This window comes from Oncorhynchus mykiss, chromosome 2, assembly GCF_013265735.2.
Source record: "Oncorhynchus mykiss isolate Arlee chromosome 2, USDA_OmykA_1.1, whole genome shotgun sequence".
Classification (NCBI taxonomy): Eukaryota; Metazoa; Chordata; class Actinopteri; order Salmoniformes; family Salmonidae; genus Oncorhynchus; species Oncorhynchus mykiss.
The window spans coordinates 41,711,779-41,730,531 of NC_048566.1; the positions used below are offsets into that span (position 1 = coordinate 41,711,779).

At 41.1% G+C, this 18,753-nt stretch overlaps 1 protein-coding gene across 1 annotated transcript; it reads right to left on the reverse strand.

Annotated features, from left to right (window-relative positions):
• Nucleotides 1–2,490: 2,490 nt before the first annotated feature.
• Nucleotides 2,491–18,729, reverse strand: LOC110489860 (receptor-binding cancer antigen expressed on SiSo cells). Its single transcript, XM_021562812.2, has 7 exons — nt 18,381–18,729; nt 13,237–13,331; nt 12,843–12,921; nt 12,452–12,604; nt 11,764–11,871; nt 9,624–9,718; nt 2,491–4,532 (listed from the first exon to the last, which is right to left on the reverse strand). The coding sequence occupies exons 2-7, from the start codon at nt 13,317–13,319 to the stop codon at nt 4,415–4,417; spliced, it is 636 nt and encodes a 211-aa protein (XP_021418487.1). The 5' UTR covers nt 13,320–13,331; nt 18,381–18,729; the 3' UTR covers nt 2,491–4,414.
• Between the last annotated feature and the right edge of the window lie 24 nt (nt 18,730–18,753).

Sequence of the window (18,753 nt, forward strand, 5' to 3'; positions counted from 1 at the left end):
TCACCTTCGATGGCCACTGGCACGCCGGAGAAGTGTGTTCTTCACGGATGAATCCCGGTTTCAACTGTACTGGGCAGATAGCAGCGTGCATGGCATCATGTTGGCGTTGTGCCCCATGGTGGCGGTGGGGTTATGGTACGGCCAGGCATAAGCTGCTGGCAACAAACACAAATGCATTTTATCGAATTCACAGAGATACCGTGATGAGAACCTGAAGCCCATTGTGATGCCAATCATCTGCCGCCATAACATGTTTCAGCAAGATAAATCACAGCCCCATGTCACAAGGATCTGTACACATTTCCTGGAAGCTGAAAATGTCCCAGTTCTCCCATGGCCTGCATACTCACCAGACATGTCACCCGCTGAGCATGTTTGGAATGCTCTGGATCGACATGTATGACAGTGTGTTCCAGTTCCTGCCAATATCCAGCAACTTCACACAGCCATTGAAGAGGAGTGGGACAACATTCCACAGGCCATAATCAACAGCCTGATCAACTCTATTCGAAGTAGATGTGTCGTACTGCATGGGGCAAATGGTGGTCACATCAGATACTGACTGGTTTTCTGATCCATGACCCTACACCCCACAGGTATCTGTGACTAACAGATGCATTTCTGTATTCCCAGTCATGTGAAATCCATAGAATAGGGACTAATTCAGTTATTCAATTGACTGATTTCCTAATATGAACTGTAACTCAGTAGAATCTTTGAAAGTGTTGCATGTACATTTTTGTTCAGTGTTTATCAAACAAAAAATGCAATGGCTTTTTCAGGCTGTGTTCAATGTCCCCTGGGCAGTTTACAATGGAAGTGCATTAGACTTGCCAGAGTGGAACTTCAAGATGGTGGTGGTGCAAGATGGTGGTTCTGAGTCCGACAATCTTTGAAGAAAGGTCATGCCACAGATCAGCAGAGACTGTTTACACACACAGACTATGTTTTCACATGTCACGATACATCTATGTTTGTGTGAGGATTAAAGTAAATCTAATCACCTGGCAGACTGATGCATTGAGACTGGAGTTGGAATGAGAAGTCCCATGCGATGCTAAATAACCCATTTCCCCTACTGCCATATGGGGTTGTTCCGTTACATAACCATGATCCTCTGTTCATTAGAGTGCAAGCAGACTGATGAATCATTCCATCTGCTGTAATCTCTCTCTGCAACCAGGCCTGGTAGCAAAGAGAAGGAATAATCAATATGGGGAGGGAGGGTGGAGTCAAGCTGCATTCGTTACCAGTGGGAATTTACCACATTCGAATGGCCCTCCAACAGGTAATTACTAGTGGGGAACTCATTTATCATCCTGAGCTCTCATTTCTCTCACCTGCTGACCTCTGACATAAACTACTAAGGGAATTACCTTGATAACAGCATTTTCGGCAGTTAAATGCAATAAAACTTTATTTATAAAATGCTATCTATTAATATGGTTTTTGAACATAATTTGTTTACAGGCATGATAGCCAAACTTTTAGTTTATGGTTTACTCAGCTTGTTGGCCATTAGCCAATTAGCATTTCTCAACGAGTTCATAGCATGTGAATGCATTCAACTGTTATTTATGACTTCACAACTGGCAAATTCCCACCTCCCACTTGGTTACGAATGCAGCATTAGCTGAGTTCAGGGCTGTCTCAATTTGTTTTTCTTTGAATCCATGCATCCTATCTCCCTGCATCCTTCTCAATTGTACTGGAGGAGACGGACCAAGGTCCCTCCCCTCTGACCTTCTCCAATGCATTTTGAGGAGGGGAGGCGATCGGATGTGAGGAATCAAGGAAAGATGGATTGAGATAGTGCCAGAGAGAGCTAGTAGTGGTTAACATACCAGCAGGATAAAATATGGATAGTTTACTTAGAATGGCTATTACTGACACAGATGAGACAATTACATTTTTACAATGGAAAAATAATTATAATTCTGCAGGAACCGAGCAGATTATCCCTCAGCGATGTCTACCCCAACTCTTCCCGAAAAACTGATGAGTGAGACATTTAGTTCCCTAAAAGTAGGTCATGATCAGTCTTTGAGTGGTTTGGTCAAGCAGGGGTGTTTTTGAGAGACATTGAAATTGTGATGATGTTGTTACATGTCTGACCTTGGATTTGAAAAGCATTTGAAAGGAATTTGCCTTGCACAAGATTAAAATGCCCTATTAATCTACTTAGAGAACAAGCATATCTAATGACACTGGGCTACAGGCACGTAAAAGGTTTATTCATAATGGGAGTTTTTCCTAATGCAATAAATCATGGGTGGTTCAGAGAAATAATATGGCTTGAGTGAATCTTGGGAGGACATTTTATTCCAATACTAAAAATTCACACAAGTATGAAAAGAGCAAAAGTGATTTAATCTTGAAATTCACTTGCTTCATTGGTTTTGTATCTTTGTTTCTGTCATGACTCTAATATTGGTTAACATTTAGACACAATTGAAAAGGGATCCAGAGATTTACCATAGAATAATAAAGAATGTGCAAAAAAAGAGATCTTTATTGACAAAGAAAAACATTTTCATGTATCCCCATCATGCTGACTTTGATAACAATTGGAAGAAGAATTTGCAAAGAAAGCAAAAGCACAAAGGTCAGCAGTATTTTCATAATTGTCTGTGGCTAACAACCTCTTTCTTCCTGATCCAATGTTCCATGCAATGGGCAATATAATACTATCAATATTCTTTATTATCAATATCATCGATATCAATATTCTCTGCAAAAAATAAATGAATCCCTCATTTACCACAAAGCCCCACCTAAAATAACCATGAAAACACCAATGTTTAAAAGGTATCGTTCACTTAGACATTCAATATAAAAACTACTTTTGCCAGAATCCCCATATTATATACAGGATACCCCACTGATGGTATAAGGAAAACACAAATTTGGAAAAGGTACTATCAATTGTTATTCTAATCCAACAGGTCTGTTTGATTGCAAATGCCTTATGTCAGTTCTACAGCGCCATCTCTGCAAATATGTTTCTATGGCAACTAGACCCTTCTGCTTGACATTCCAGTCTCATACACCAGTTGCTGGGCACTCGCACACAACACACACTTCCTTCACAAAAAGATCCACTTGATTCGACACCGATTGACCATACCAAAATCATATTGATACGTAACAGGTTATTGGTCCAGGCAATGGAAAAGGCTTTAACTTATGAAATATTTTGACTGATTCTGTTATTAACCATCTGCAAATTAAATGAGGAGGGGAGCACAGAGCTTTGCATCTTTTTATTTGCTATGATCACTGATCAAGGATGTGAGTTGGCCATGTCTGATAACCAAACTTTCTCAGATAACACAGAGACAGAGTTTGTATGCGTTATGCTACATTGAACGTGTAAAATAAAAAAATAAAAACACATTCAACATAATAATAAAAGACAAAAGTTGTTAGAGTCGCCGCTTCTATTTTGGTGTATTAAAAAGCAGGGATAAGAACAAACAGGAAAATGTTTTGATTATTCAAGACGTCAAAAATGTTGAGCCTGGCCGATCAGTAACCATAGGATTACCATAGGAATCCACAGCCAACTCTTGAGTAAGGCTCAATTAAATTCCCAAATCCCCTTGACAGTGTCCACACCCTCAGTCTGAAACTCTTCTTTTAAAGCCTTCAATTCAAAAATGTGCAATTCAGCATATTGAAGGCTGTACAGCAAAAGTACATCAGGAATATCAAGCAACGTCAATGAGAGAATGTGTTTTCGAACAACGATGACGAGAAACGTAATTAAAAAGCACAATAACTAAGCCAACAAAGGGATGTATGTAACTGATACACAGTGAGACTTACATTTAATTACACACCTTTGTCCTTCATGTTATAAATAAGACAAATGTCATAGAAATAAGTCTCTTTTGAGACTCCACTTGTACTATAGGTACCAGTATATTTACACATATTCCTGGGAAATACAAATGGACAACTCAAAACTATCTACCTGAACCCAGTGTCATACTTAGCCAGAGTGACATTTGATACCCAGTCTCTGACATAGGGCATTACCAAAGGGCATTGCGCAGAGTATGGTAGTGTTCATTCAGCGCAAAACAGAAGAAAATGGACTGAATCAGGGAGTGACTTCCTGGACTTGTCAGATAAGAAATACTCATTTCCGTTTTCCGTTGCGTGCCCTAATGAACACATCCCAGGAATGAAGTGCCTTCCGATAGCTGAATGCAACAGTCACTGAACAAACATCACACTGGCCAAGCCATGCCTCAAATGATGGCTGGTGGACAGAGATTTATTTTAAATGACCGCTTTGTGGAGTAGAGATGATCTTCGTGTGGAGATGACTAGAGGATGGCATGATGAAGTTTGTCTCAGTGTTTCTTTTTTTGCCTTCTGGCTCAAGGGACGAGTGCTCTAAAAAATGTTACGAGAGCTTGACAGCAATCTTCTGGTCCTTCTTCATCATCCTCTGAACCTCCTTCTCCATCTTCTTCCTCTGCTGTTCCATGGAACGCTTTTCTCTCTCTGCCATCTTCTGTTGTCTGGAAGACATTGAAACGACAGAAAAGGGTATGAGTTTAAAATGATTGCAACAAACCTCATTACTAAGCTTTTTGAGAGAGCAAAGGTGATGGTTCACAGAGGTAGAGAGAGCAAAAAACCTCACAAAAAGTACTGCCAGACAAGTCTCCCTGAAGCCAGAATTTTCTTTGTGAAAATAATGCCGTTCTTTCGTGTTGAAGCTGTTGAACATTCTTAATATACTGCCATCTGCTGGATAACAATTAAACTTTTAGATCAACTATATGACAGCAATATGACACTGAACATGACAGGAGTTTCACATTGAACTAGGGCTGTCCCCAACTAAAACAAATATTGGTCGAACTTGAGTTGTCTAGTCTAGTTCTAAATGTGTATTCTTCCATAAAATGACACATCCTATGTGTTTTAACCAAATCAACTATACGCACTGAGCTTGTCTGATGCTTTAAGCGCACCGTTTGATGAGATAATTAAAAGATACAAATGACTAGAGGGAGTACGACCGCATTTGATTTGATTGTGTAGGGCAGGGCTCAGACTTGCTGCGCTGGTAAAAAATAAAAAATGACAGCGAGTGACTGTGTGACTTGCAACCATTGTCTCCCTCTCCTCCCTGCTGCAGTGAACACCACAGAACAGCAACAGTGTTTGTTGCGCTGTCCATGTTGCTGAAGCTGCAACATAATTACAGCCATTTCTGACTGAAAAGTTCTGTTACTGACATCCCTAACTTGTTTAGGAGAAACATGCCCTATTCCCTCAACCCTTGCTCTAGTTAGGTGACAAATGTATGCATCACATGCACGTGACCAATGGGGCCTGACCTATAGCATATTATAATCACATCAAACAATTGGTTATAACAAACTCTGAACATGTGACAGCAAAATGGATGCAGAGGACGGGACAAGTAAACTCGAAACGAGGGGAATGTTTTAATGGTTGCTCAGGAGGTAAAGGGGAAGTCAGATGTGTGGAATAAATGTTACTTTTTGTGGAAAATATTGGAGATCAACAAAAATGTTTTATTTGTAAAGCCTTTATCACAGCAAAGACTAAAAACAGTCGCATTCATTTGTGAATGCAATTTCCGAAATGGAACGGTTTATTTATTGTTTACAGTAATAATTTAAAAACGAAAATGCTTGATTGCATATCAAATCATGAATGATTTGTATGCTGTGTGATGACATGAACAAATTAATGATTGATACAGTAGCCTATATAAAGTATTGAAATACAGGCCTAAGTAAGTTACGGTATAAAGCCTAAACAGGATGAGCTCTTAACTCCTAACTCCGTTGCTGCCTCCGCCCATTGTTCTCAACAGTGGTGTAAAGTACTTATGTTTTTGGGGGGTATCTGTACTTTACTATTTATATTTTTGACAACTTTTAATTCACCACTTTCGTAAAGAAAATAATGTACTTTTTACTCCATTCAATTTCCCTGACACCCAAAAGTACTTGCTACGTTTTGAATGCTTTGCAGGACTAGACCAATTCACGCACTTATTAAAGAGAACATCCCTGGTCATCCCACTGCCTCTGATCTGGCGGACTCACTAAACACACGCTATGTTTGTAAATTATGTGTGAGTGTTTTAGTGTGCCCTGGCTATCCTACATTTTTTTTTACATTTATAAAACAAATACAATAAAAACGGTGCCATTAAAGGTATCTTTTACAATTGGTTACTTTTTTCACCATTGGTTCTTGTATAATGACAATTACAACAATACTGAATGAACACTTTTAGTTTAACTTAATATAATATATAATTACAATCAATTTAGCCTCAAATATATAATGAAACGTGTTCAATTTGGTTTAAACAATGCAAAAACAAAGTGTTGGAGAAGAAAGTAAAAATGCAATATGTGCCATGTAAAAAAGCTAACGTTTAAGTTCCTTGCTCAGAACATAAGAACATATGAAAGCTGGTGGTTCCTTTTCACATGAGTCTTCAATATTCCCAGGTAAGAAGTTTTAGATTGTAGTTATTATAGGAATTATAGGACTATTTCTCTCTATATCATTTGTATTTTCATATACCTTTGACTATTGGATGTTCTTATAGGCACTTTAGTATTGCCAGTGTAACAGTATAGCTTTCGTCCCTCTCCTCGCCCCTACCTGGGCTCGAACCAGGAACACATCGACAAAAGTTACCCACGAAGCATCGTTACCCATGGCTCCACAAAAGCCGCGGCCCTTGCAGAGCAAGGGGAACAACTACTTCAAGGTCTCGGAGGGAGTGATGTCACCGATTGAAACGCTATTAGCGCGCAACTCGCTAACTAGCGCGGGAGTTGATAGGCTTGAAGTCATAAACAGCTCAATGCTTGAAGCACAGCGAAGAGCTGCTGGCAAACGCACGAAAGTGCTGTTTGAATGAATGCTTACGGGGCTGCTGCTGCCTAACACCGCTCATTCAGACTGCTTTATCCAAGCATATACTTAATTATAACATAATAACACACAGAAATACGAGCCTTAGGTCATTAATATGGTCAAATCCGGAAACTATAATGTAGAAAACAAAACGTTTACTCTTTCAGTGAAATACGGAACCGTTCCGTATTTTATCTAACGGGTGGCATCCCATAAGTCTAAATATTCCTGTTACATTGCACAACCTTCAATGTTATGTCATAATTACGTAAAATTCTGACAAATTAGTTCGCAACGAGCCAGGCGGCCCAAACTGTTGCATATACCCTGACTCTGCGTGCAATGAACACAAGAGAAGTGACACAATTTCCCTAGTTTAATATTGCCTGCTAACCTGGATTTATTTTAACGAAATATGCAGGTTTAATAAAATATACTTCTGTGTATTGATTTTAAGAAGGGCATTGATGTTTATGGTTAGGTACATTCGTGCAAATGCGCTTTTGTTAAATCATCCCCCGTTTGGCGAAGTTGGTTGTCTTTGTTAGGAATAAATAGTCTTCACACAGTTCGCAACGAGCCAGGCGGCCCAAACTGCTGCATATACCCTGACTCTGTAGCACAGAACGCTAAGAGAAGTGACAATTTCCCTTGTTAAAAGAAATTCATGTTAGCAGGCAATTTTAACTAAATATGCAGGTTAAAAAAATATATACTTGTGTATTGATTTTAAGAAAGGCATTGATGTTTATGGTTAGGTACACATTGGTGCAACGACAGTGCTTTTTTTTCACGAATGCGCTGGTTAAATCACCCGTTTGGCAAAGTAGGCTGTGATTCAATGATAAATTAACAGGCACCGCATTGATTGTATGCAACACAGGACAAGCCAGATAAACTAGTAATATCATCAACCATGTGTAGTTAACTAGTGATTATGTTATGATTGTTTTTTATAAAGATATGTTTAATGCTAGCTAGCACCTTGCCTTGGCTCCTTGCTGCACTCGCATAACAGGTAGTCAAGCCTGCCACGCAGTCTCCTCGTGGAGTGCAATGTAATCGGCCATGATCGGTGTCCAAAAATGCCGATTACCAATTGTTATGAAAACTTGAAAATCGGCCCAAATTAAATCGGCCATTCCGATTAATTGGTCGACCTCTATTCTCAACACCAATATGCCGGTTAACTTTGATATTACTCACATAGCAACAAGGTCTAGGAAAAGGCGCCAATTCAACATTGCACATATGTGTTCCAAAACCGCAGAGAGTGACTGCTATCCAACACGGGAGAAAGCGCATTTGTTAGAAAATAATATAATTTTTTATTAATGTTGCACCATTGTTCTTACGTAATATAACCATATATATTTTATTTCTAGATGATTTTGTGGTTCCAACATTGTTTCAACAGTTTGGGGAAGGCCCTTTCCTGTTTCAGCATGACAATCAAATCCAATGTATTTATATAGCCCTTCTTACATCACGCGATATATCAAAGTGCTGTACAGAAACCCAGCCTAAAACCCCAAACAGCAACCAATGCAGGTGTAGAAGCACGGTGGCTAAAACTCCCTAGAAAGGCCAAAACCTAGGAAGAAACCTAGAGAGGATGCCCCCATGCACAAAGCGAGGTCCATACAGAAATGGTTTGTCGAGATCGGTGTGGAAGAACTTGACTGGTCTGCACAGAACCCTGACCTCAATCCCATTGAACACCTTTGGGATGAATTGGAACGCCGACTGTGAGCCAGGCCTAATCGCCCAATATCAGTGCCCAACCACACTAATGCTCGTGGCTGAATGGAAGCAAGTCCCCTCAGCAATGTTCCAACATCTAGTGGAAAGCGTCCCAAGAAGAGTGGAGGCTGTTATAGCAGAAAAGGGGGGAACAACTCCATATTAATGCCCATGAGATTGGAATGAGATGTTCGATGAGCAGGTGTCCACATACTTTTGGTCATATAGTGTATATGTTTGGTCTCATTGAAATAGAGTAGGCTGCCAATGCATGGGTGAAGAATCACTGGCAGTTATCTTTCAAAGGAAATGTACGACCTGAATATGATGAGGCTATAGTTTACTACATTGCCTAGAAATAAATATTTATAACCGATATTTGTCTTAGTCTGAAAATCTTCCCACTCATAAAAAAGTTAGGCTATAAAAATAGCTCAAGAGAAAGTGCAAGTCTCTCCAACTCTGCTCTCTTCAAACTATGTCTAGCATATTGGCTGATACAGCCCAGTAATACCGATAGCTTAATATAATGGGACATGCAAGAATCTCAGGAAATTTAACCTAAGCTATTTCCTGGGTTATTTCTGCACATTTTGATATTGCCTAATGGTGCAAAATTGCTGGGACCAATGCTGACAAGCGAGCTGCATCACATATGCCTAAAATAACATTGCAGGTCTGCAGTTGGGTTCAGAACCAGCTATGAGGTAGCGGTTGGGAGCAGGATGAAGCAATCAGTCCCGCGCAGACTACATTGAAACCCGTTCCACTGCTTTTTCCCCCCACATTCTTCCCCTCCAATCAGGGACTGATTTGGACCTGGGACACCAGGGTAGGTGCAATTCATTATCAGGTAAAACAAAAAACCAGCAGGCTTCGGACATTGTAGGGTAATATTTGAATACCCCTGCTTTAGACAATATAGTAATAATAATAGAAAGTGCTATCACCTGAGCACTAAATCGGCCTCCCAGGCAGCATCTGACGACTCATCCTCCCAGGCGTTGGTATCCTCGTGCCAGGTATCCATGTCTCCAAGCTCAGACTGTGGGACAGAGAGGAGGACAGGAATTCAGTCAGGACACAGTCACTGACACAGTATAGGATGGCAGTGGTGACCTAATCTCCATTAGCAACTATTCTTCACACCGCTATAAACCTTAATTCAACCTGAATACAGAGAACTGTGGCCCTGGAGGACTTGTGCACTCCTGGAAATGTGCACTTCTGGGAATGAACAAATGTCACAGCACTGGTCCAACTAAAGCAAACTACTTTTGAGATGGTGAACTAAAAAGAAACCCAGACTTCATCATAGTGCAGTTGTGAGCTGGTCTGTAATCCTTGGAACAAGAAATTGGACAGGCGCTGGCTAGCTTCTCAGCTTTTGGTGGCTGAGGTTTTGAAATCTGGAAACAGTGGATGGAGCAGTGCAACCCCTCTACAAGCCTCTCCCAAAGCCCCTCCCCAGCACGTCCCCTTTCAAAAGTCCACCTATGTTTACAATCCAGGCTGTACAACAATTTTAGGATGTTATCAGTGACCATTCAAGTTTTTTTTTTTTAAACCCACCCTAACTTCAAATACCACCTCTGCAAAATCAGTATTCATCAAAAAATAATTAGTGACACTAATCCATCGTACAAGGAGCTCACCTCACCCCCATCTTAGAATCAGCAGAGGTCAACAGATGATAATATAAATGTTAACAGTCTATCACAAGAGACTAGTGGTACAGTGCCTATAGAAAGTCAACACCCCCTTGAACTTTTTTCCACAGTTTGCTGCCTTAAATGTAAGAAGAGATTCAATTAGACACAACCTACTCCACAGTTTTAAAGTGAAAGTTATAGAACATTTTCCAAATTAAGAAAAAATTGCAAAACTGAAGTATCATAATTGGATAAGTCTCCACCCCCATGTGTCAATACTTGGTGGAAGCACCTTTGGCAGCCATTACAGCTGTGAATAACTTGGAATAAGATTCTTCCAACTTTGCACAACTCTTAGGGCAACATATATTCATTGTTTTTGTCAAAATTGCTCAAGCTCTTTACATTTGGTTGGAAATATTTTATGGACAGCCATATTCAAACCTTGTCTTCGATTTTTTTTAAGCAGATTTAAGTCAGGACTGAGACTAGACCACTCAGTAACACTCAACACCTCTTGGAAAGCCGTTCTAGTGTGTCTATCCCAGAGTTAGGTTTTCAGAAACTGAAAGAAACAACATTGCATTCACTCCATATTCCTGGCCTGTATGACAAAGTGAAAATAAATAAGCTTGTGTAAAAATAAAAAATAAATCACTGCAAATGATCCACTCTGTTTGTAACGAGGCTGTTAAGTAATATTAAAAATGACAGGGTTGGGTCAAATCCAATACAACACAAAGTGAAACCCTCTCCATTTCCAAGTATTGTGGTGGCAGCATCATGTTATGGGTATGCTTGTCATCGGCAGGGACTGCGAATTTTGTCAGGATCAAAAAGTTAGAGGAAAACCCGACTCAGTCTACTGTAACCCTAAACCTGAGATATACTTAACCTTTTTCAGGGAGACAATTACACACATTTTAATGCCAAAGACACGCCAGAATAGCTTTCCAAGAGGTGTTGAGTGTTCCAGTGTGGTCTAATCTCAGTCCTGACTTTAACCTGCTACAAAAGAATCTAAGACAAAGTTTAAATATCGCTGTCCCTCAATGATCCCCAGCTAAATGTTATGAGTTTGAGCAATTTTGACAAAAACAATGGATATATGTTGCCCTAAGATTTGTGCAAAATTGGTCTAATCTTATTCCAAATAATTAACAGCTGCAATGGCTGCCAAAGGTGCTTCCACCAAGTATTAACACAGGGGAGTGGAGACTTATCCAATTATGATATTTCAGTTGTTTTTTCTTCATTTAGAACATTTTCTATAACTTTCTTTGACTTTGAAAATGAGGTGTGGTTTGTGTAGCTCTGTAGGAAGAACAAAATAAAAAATAAAAAATGTAATTTTATGGGAGCAAAATGTGAAAAAAAGTTCAAGGGGTTGTAAACTGTCTATAGACACTGTACATTGGTCGGTGGTACACGAACTCACAGATGGCTGGATGAAGGAGGTGTCCTGAGTGGCTGCCAGTCTGCTGGAGAAGCCCGCACTGCCATCGGGTACCAAGTAGTTGAGTGGCTCCCTCTTCTTCAGCACAATCTGGGGTGGGGACAGAGCGAGAAAGGAGACAAGTTAAAACTACTAAGACTCAACAATATGATATGGCATGACTACAAGCAGCAGCGTGGCCAGCGATATTGTCGACAGAGTGTGAGGCAAGAGGCTGCACTCATCATCACCAATACAGATACTGTTAAGCATCAGCGCATGTGCACGGGAGTTTTCTTCACTCTCTCATGCCATGTGATAGCTGGGTGATAACAAAATGTTGAACAGTGCAGCCTCGCCCATTAGACAATTTTTGTTTGTGTTGGGAATTACCCTGCTCCTCCCTTTTGGTAAATGTATATTGCTAAGTCTACCTTCAATTAGTGTTGAGAAGTGCACTTAAAGCTGGAATCTGTACTTAGTGAAAATGCCTCTTCCATTTGGGATACTTGAACAACAAACACGGTTTCCCCCCCCTCGGACATCATTGCATGCGCATCACACCACGCTGCAGGACACTCCTCTCCTGAGTTTCAACTAAACTAAACAAAACAAACACAACAACAAAAGATGCTGGGGCGAACAGTGGCACTTTACACAGATTTCAGCTTGAAATGAAGACCCAGCCTACTTTCTGTGTTTTCCTGATGGTGGGAGCCATGTCTTTGAAGTAGTCTGGTTCCTCTTCCTCGCCAGGCTGAGGTGGCACGTTGCCGTTACCGCCCTCGATCTTGATACTTGTGGGACCTTCTTCATCCCACGAGCTCCATTCTTCAATCTCTGGCTGCACAGGGTTTGGTCAAAGGTGTAAATTAAGTTTATTGTAAAAAATAATATGACAAAAATAAAGAGAAAGCATTTAAGTGTGCCACAATGTAAACACTGATTGTTGGTTGCACAATAAATGTTTGATGATGTAATTAATGACAACAGGTTTGTTAGGGATGTAAAGGGAATCGACTAAGCACTTGCCTCATGTTAGCAATAATAGGCTGTAGCTTATAAACTTGTATATCACTGACCTGTTTGGGCACCGATGAAAAATCAACCGTAATTGGAAGAGATATCTGATCGCCGCTTAGCTTACGCAACCTCCCAGATCTATGTCAAAAAACACAATGTGCTTACCATCAAACTGTGGGCCACCACAAAAACATACATTTTAGAGCAAAGGCATTCCATGGGATGCAATTTTCACATGCAAATAGGATTTAATTTCTATGCTAATGTGTTTGTTGTCCTCAAGGAATAACGTTCCAGGAGATTAAACATACATTTCAACCAAGTAAAATGACTGGAAATCCTACACACTGTGGCTTTAAGATGTGGCAAAATCTATCCAGACATAGTCTGACACGGCAAAGGGTTCTAGATCAGTTTTGCTTCTTTCAATTCAACATAATGGTTGTTCCTTACCTGCACATTAACCTTCTGAAGAATGAAAGGAAGGTTGCAAGCCATGTGCAAATCTTGAAAAGGCGAAACTGAGAGATGGCCATGGTGAAGTTGAGCTAAAAGGAGGACATACCATTGTTCACAAATCCATTGCATTTATAGTCAGAATTTTCCAGCAAGACTGTCATCAACATCTATCTAATAATGAGTAAGCTTGCTAGTTGTTATAGCTTTTGTCATTAGCATAGCTAGAAAGTTAGCTAGATATTTTCTTCCAGGTTACTTCTTCCTCCTGGCAAGTTAAAGAATACACAGTATGTGTCACAATACCCATAAAACCTAGTGGTCAAATAGGGAAACGGTTCCAATTGTTCTTCCACCATTAATACATTTTTCCCATAGAGGATTTTAGAAACACTTAAAATAAGGACTGTATTTAGTGTAGGCTTACCCTGGCATGATGTTTTCATAACCGTGTAAATCTCTCTAGGACAAGGTGACTTTTATCAATATATCCGCCTGTATTTACCCACCAAAAATGAAACGCTAAATAGCTGCCAATGTCGCTATCATAAATAACTACAAGTGTCAAGATGATCTGGATGACTGTTAAATTGGGGCAAAGGTAAGCAATCTCTGGATTAACTATCTAATGTTAGCTAAATGTAGTAATGAACAAATGAGAAATTCTGTGAATGGTCTTGTGCAAGTTTAAAAAATGTACAATGTCTGTCAGCAAAGGTGTCAGCTGGAGATGACATGCAGGAGCTTGCAGGGATTAAAGAAGTCTTGAGGTATTGCTCTCCTGAGGAAGAGTACCTTATGATAAGCTGTTGACCGCACTATCTGTATTATTCGTAGCCGTCTATTTACCAACCACAAAATAAAGCTGGCACTAAGACCGCTCTCAACCAACTCTACAAGGCTATAAACAAACAAGAACATTCTCACCCAGAAGCAGCGTTCCTAGTGACCGGGGACGTTAATGCAGGCAAACTTAAATCAGTTTTACCAGCATGTCACATGTTCAACCAGGGGGGGTATCCAAGACCATCTTTACTCCACACACAGAGATGCATTCAAAGCTCTCCATTTGGCAAATCTGACCATAATTGTATCCTCCTGATTCCTGCTAACAAGCAAAAACTAAACCAGGAAGTGCCAGTGTCTCGCTCAATACGGAAGTGGTCAGATGACGCAGATGCTACACTACAGGACTGTTTTGCTAGCACAGACTGGAATATGTTCCGGGTTTCATCCAATGGCATTGAGGAATACACCACCTCAGTCATCGGCTTCATCAATAAGTGTATCGAGGACGTCGTCCCCTCAGTGACTGTACGTACAGTGCCTTGCGAAAGTATCCGGCCCCCTTGAACTTTGCGACCGTTTGCCACATTTCAGGCTTCAAACATAAAGGTATAAAACTGTATTTTTTGTGAAGAATCAACAACAAGTGGGACACAATCATGAAGTGGAACGACATTTATTGGATATTTCAAACTTTTTTAACAAATCAAAAACTGAAAAATTGGGCGTGCAAAATTATTAAAGTTAATACTTTGTAGCGCCACCTTTTGCTGCGATTACAGCTGTAAGTCGCTTGGGGTATGTCTCTATCAGTTTTGCACATCGAGAGACTGACATTTTTTCCCATTCCTCCTTGCAAAACAGCTCGAGCTCAGTGAGGTTGGATGGAGAGCATTTGTGAACAGCAGTTTTCAGTTCTTTCCACAGATTCTCGATTGGATTCAGGTCTGGACTTTGACTTGGCCATTCTAACACCTGGATATGTTTATTTTTGAACCATTCCATTGTAGATTTTGCTTTATGTTTTGGATCATTGTCTTGTTGGAAGACAAATCTCCGTCCCAGTCTCAGGTCTTTTGCAGACTCCATCAGGTTCTTCCAGAATGGTCCTGTATTTGGCTCCATCCATCTTCCCATCAATTTTAACCATCTTCCCTGTCCCTGCTGAAGAAAAGCAGGCCCAAACCATGATGCTGCCACCACCATGTTTGACAGTGGGGATGGTGTGTTCAGCTGTGTTGCTTTTACGCCAAACATAACGTTTTGCATTGTTGCCAAAAAGTTCAATTTTGGTTTCATCTGACCAGAGCACCTTCTTCCACATGTTTGGTGTGTCTCCCAGGTGGCTTGTGGCAAACTTTAAATGACACTTTTTATGGATATCTTTAAGAAATGGCTTTCTTCTTGCCACTCTTCCATAAAGGCCAGATTTGTGCAATATACGACTGACTGATTGTTGTCCTATGGACAGAGTCTCCCACCTCAGCTGTAGATCTCTGCAGTTCATCCAGAGTGATCATGGGCCTCTTGGCTGCATCTCTGATCAGTCTTCTCCTTGTATGAGCTGAAAGTTTAGAGGGACGGCCAGGTCTTGGTAGATTTGCAGTGGTCTGATACTCCTTCCATTTCAATATTATCGCTTGCACAGTGCTCCTTGGGATGTTTAAAGCTTGGGAAATATTTGTGTATCCAAATCCGGCTTACACTTCTTCACAACAGTATCTCGGACCTGCCTGGTGTGTTCCTTGTTCTTCATGATGCTCTCTGCGCTTTTAACGGACCTCTGAGACTATCACAGTGCAGGTGCATTTATACGGAGACTTGATTACACACAGGTGGATTGTATTTATCATCATTAGTCATTTAGGTCAACATTGGATCATTCAGAGATCCTCACTGAACTTCTGGAGAGAGTTTGCTGCACTGAAAGTAAAGGTGCTGAATAATTTTGCACGCCCAATTTTTCAGTTTTTGATTTGTTAAAAAAGTTTGAAATATCCAATAAATGTCGTTCCACTTCATGATTGTGTCCCACTTGTTGTTGATTCTTCACAAAAAAATACAGTTTTATATCTTTATGTTTGAAGCCTGAAATGTGGCAAAAGGTCGCAAAGTTCAAGGGGGCCGAATACTTTCGCAAGGCACTGTATGCTCGCTTTGAGGCAAGCAACACTGAAGCATGCACAAGAGCACCAGCTGTTTTGGATGACTGTGTGATAACGCTCTCGGTAGCCGATGTGAACAAAACCTTTAAACAGGTCAACATTCACAAAGACGCTGGGCCAGACGGAAATCCTAGGATGTGTAAACAAAGCATGAGCGGACCAACTATTAAGTGTCTTCACCCAACTTACATTTTCAACCTCTCCCTGACCGAGTCTGTAATACCTACATTTTTCAAGCAGACCACCATAGTCCCTGTGCCCAAGGAAGCGAAGGTAACCTGCCTAAATGATTACCGCCCCGTGGCACTCACGTCGGTAGCCATGAAGTGCTTTGAAAGGCTGGTCATGGCTCACATCAACAGCATCCTGGAAACCAATTTGCATACTGCATCAACAGATTCACAGATGACGCAATCTCAATCACACTCCACACTGCCATTTCTCACCTGGACAAAAGGAACACCTATGTTGCAAATGTTGACTACAGCTCAGTGTTCAACACCATAGTGCCCACGAAGCTCATGACTAGACTAAGCTAAGGACTGGGACTAAACACCTCCCCCTGCAACTGGATCCTGGACTTCCTGACGGGCCGACCCCAGGTGGTAAGAGTAGGCAACAGCACCTCTGCCATGCTGATCCTTAACACAGGGGCCCCTCAGGGCCGTGCCCTTAGTCCCCTCCTGTATTCCCTGTTCACCCATGACTGCGTGGCCAAACACGACTCCAACACCATCATTAAGTTTGCTGAGGACGCAACAGTGGTGAGCCTGATCACCGACAACAAACTCTCCCTTAATGTGAGCAAGACAAAGGAGCTGATCGTGGACTACAGGAAAAGGCTGTCTGAACAGACCTCCAACATCGATGGGGCTGAAGTGGAGCGGGTCGAGAGTTTCAAGTGCCTTGGTGTCCACATCACCAACAAACTATCATGGTCAAAACATACCAAGACAGCCGTGAAGAGGGCACGACAAATCCTTTTCCCCCTCAGGTGACTGAAAATATTGGGCATGTGTCCCCAGATCCTCAAAAGGTTCTACAGCTGCACCATCGAGAGCATCCTGATCGGTTCCATCACCACCTGGTATGGCAACTGCTCGGCATCTGACCGTAAGGCGCTACAGAGGGTAGTGCAAACGGCTCAGTACATCACAGGGGCCAAGCTTCCTGCCATCCAGGACCTATATATTAGGCGTGTCAGAGGAAAGCCCAGACATTTGTCATAGAGTCCAGTCACCCAAGTTATAGACTGTTTTCTCTGCTACCGCATGGCAAGCAGTACCGGAGCGCCAAGTCTAGAACCAAAAGGCTCAACAGCTTCTACCCGCAAGCCATTAGACTGCTTAACAATTCACCTTCTACCCCCCTCTCTTGTACACTACTGCTACTCATAGTTTGTTTGTTACCTATGCATAGTCACTTCGCCCCCACCTACATGTACAGATTACCTCAACTAACTCGGTACCGGTGCCCCCTGTATATAGCCTCGTTATTGTTATTCTTATTGTGTTACTTTTTATTTTAGCCTACTTGGTAAATATTTTCTTCTTCTCGAACTGCACTGTTGGTTTAGGGTTTGTAAGTAAGCATTTCACAGTGAAGTCTACACTTGTTGTATTTGGCGCATGTGGCAAATAAAGTTTGATTTGTAGTTTTGTCTACTTTGATGCTACTTTGCATTTGAATCTGAGAGTAAATAGTTTAATGTATTGGTAAGTCACATTGTCAGAGATATCCATGGTTATCAAAACATCACGCCAGGGTAAGCATACACAAAACACAGCCCTTATTTTGTGTTTCTAAAGTCCCATATGGGAAAAATGTGGGCTTGAAAAACGATTGGAACAATTTCCCTGTTTGACCTCTAGGTTTTATGGGTATTGTGACACCACCACTGTGGTGCTCTATTGCTGCATCGTCTTATGCCCCATTCAAAACAACTGAGAACTAAAAAATATACTAGGTCAGTGATCTTCAGGTCGGTGCTCTGGAAAGAGGTCCGAGTTCCCGAGTTAGATGACCGTTCAGATCTATTTTGTCTTTCGTATATCGTTTTTTTTCCTGAGTTCCGAGTTGTCTTGAACGGGGCATTCTTATCAAGTCTTAGGTAGCTAGATTTTTGTCTGAAACGGATATAGGAAGGTAGCCATAGTTCATTGTCTTCATAGCTAAAATACAGACACTCACCGCACAGATCAATATGCTTGTTTAGCTGACAGCTGGCGAATCAGATGTGGCCGTCCCCAGAATTCATTTATTTGGCTAGCTTAGCAAATGAGCATACCGGTATGCAACGTATTTTTCCTTATAAATCTCACTCTAGAAACAACACACTTGCAATAATGATACCAGTCATACCACAGGCGTATGTGTCTAACGCTGCTACCTAGTATCTGTTTTCATAATTTATTCCAGAAACATTTATCGCTTCTTCATAGCTTCATGGCTGCCATCTTGAAACAGAGGAGATGATGTGGAACTAAAGCCGGGGCAAGAGGCACCCTCAGCATCGCTGTGCATTTGTCTTCTGCCCCCAATGGTAGAACACATCATAGGACTT

Bases quoted from the DNA above. Each gene is read 5' to 3' on its own strand.
- LOC110489860 (XM_021562812.2), bottom strand. From the start codon at position 13,319: ATGGCCATCTCTCAGTTTCGCCTTTTCAAGATTTGCACATGGCTTGCA. The intron at 12,922-13,236 runs GTAAGGAACAAC...TTTTTGACATAG, and splicing joins TTCAGAAGGTTAATGTGCAG to ATCTGGGAGGTTGCGTAAGC. The intron at 11,872-12,451 runs GTAGGCTGGGTC...TCCCCACCCCAG, and splicing joins CCATCAGGAAAACACAGAAA to ATTGTGCTGAAGAAGAGGGA.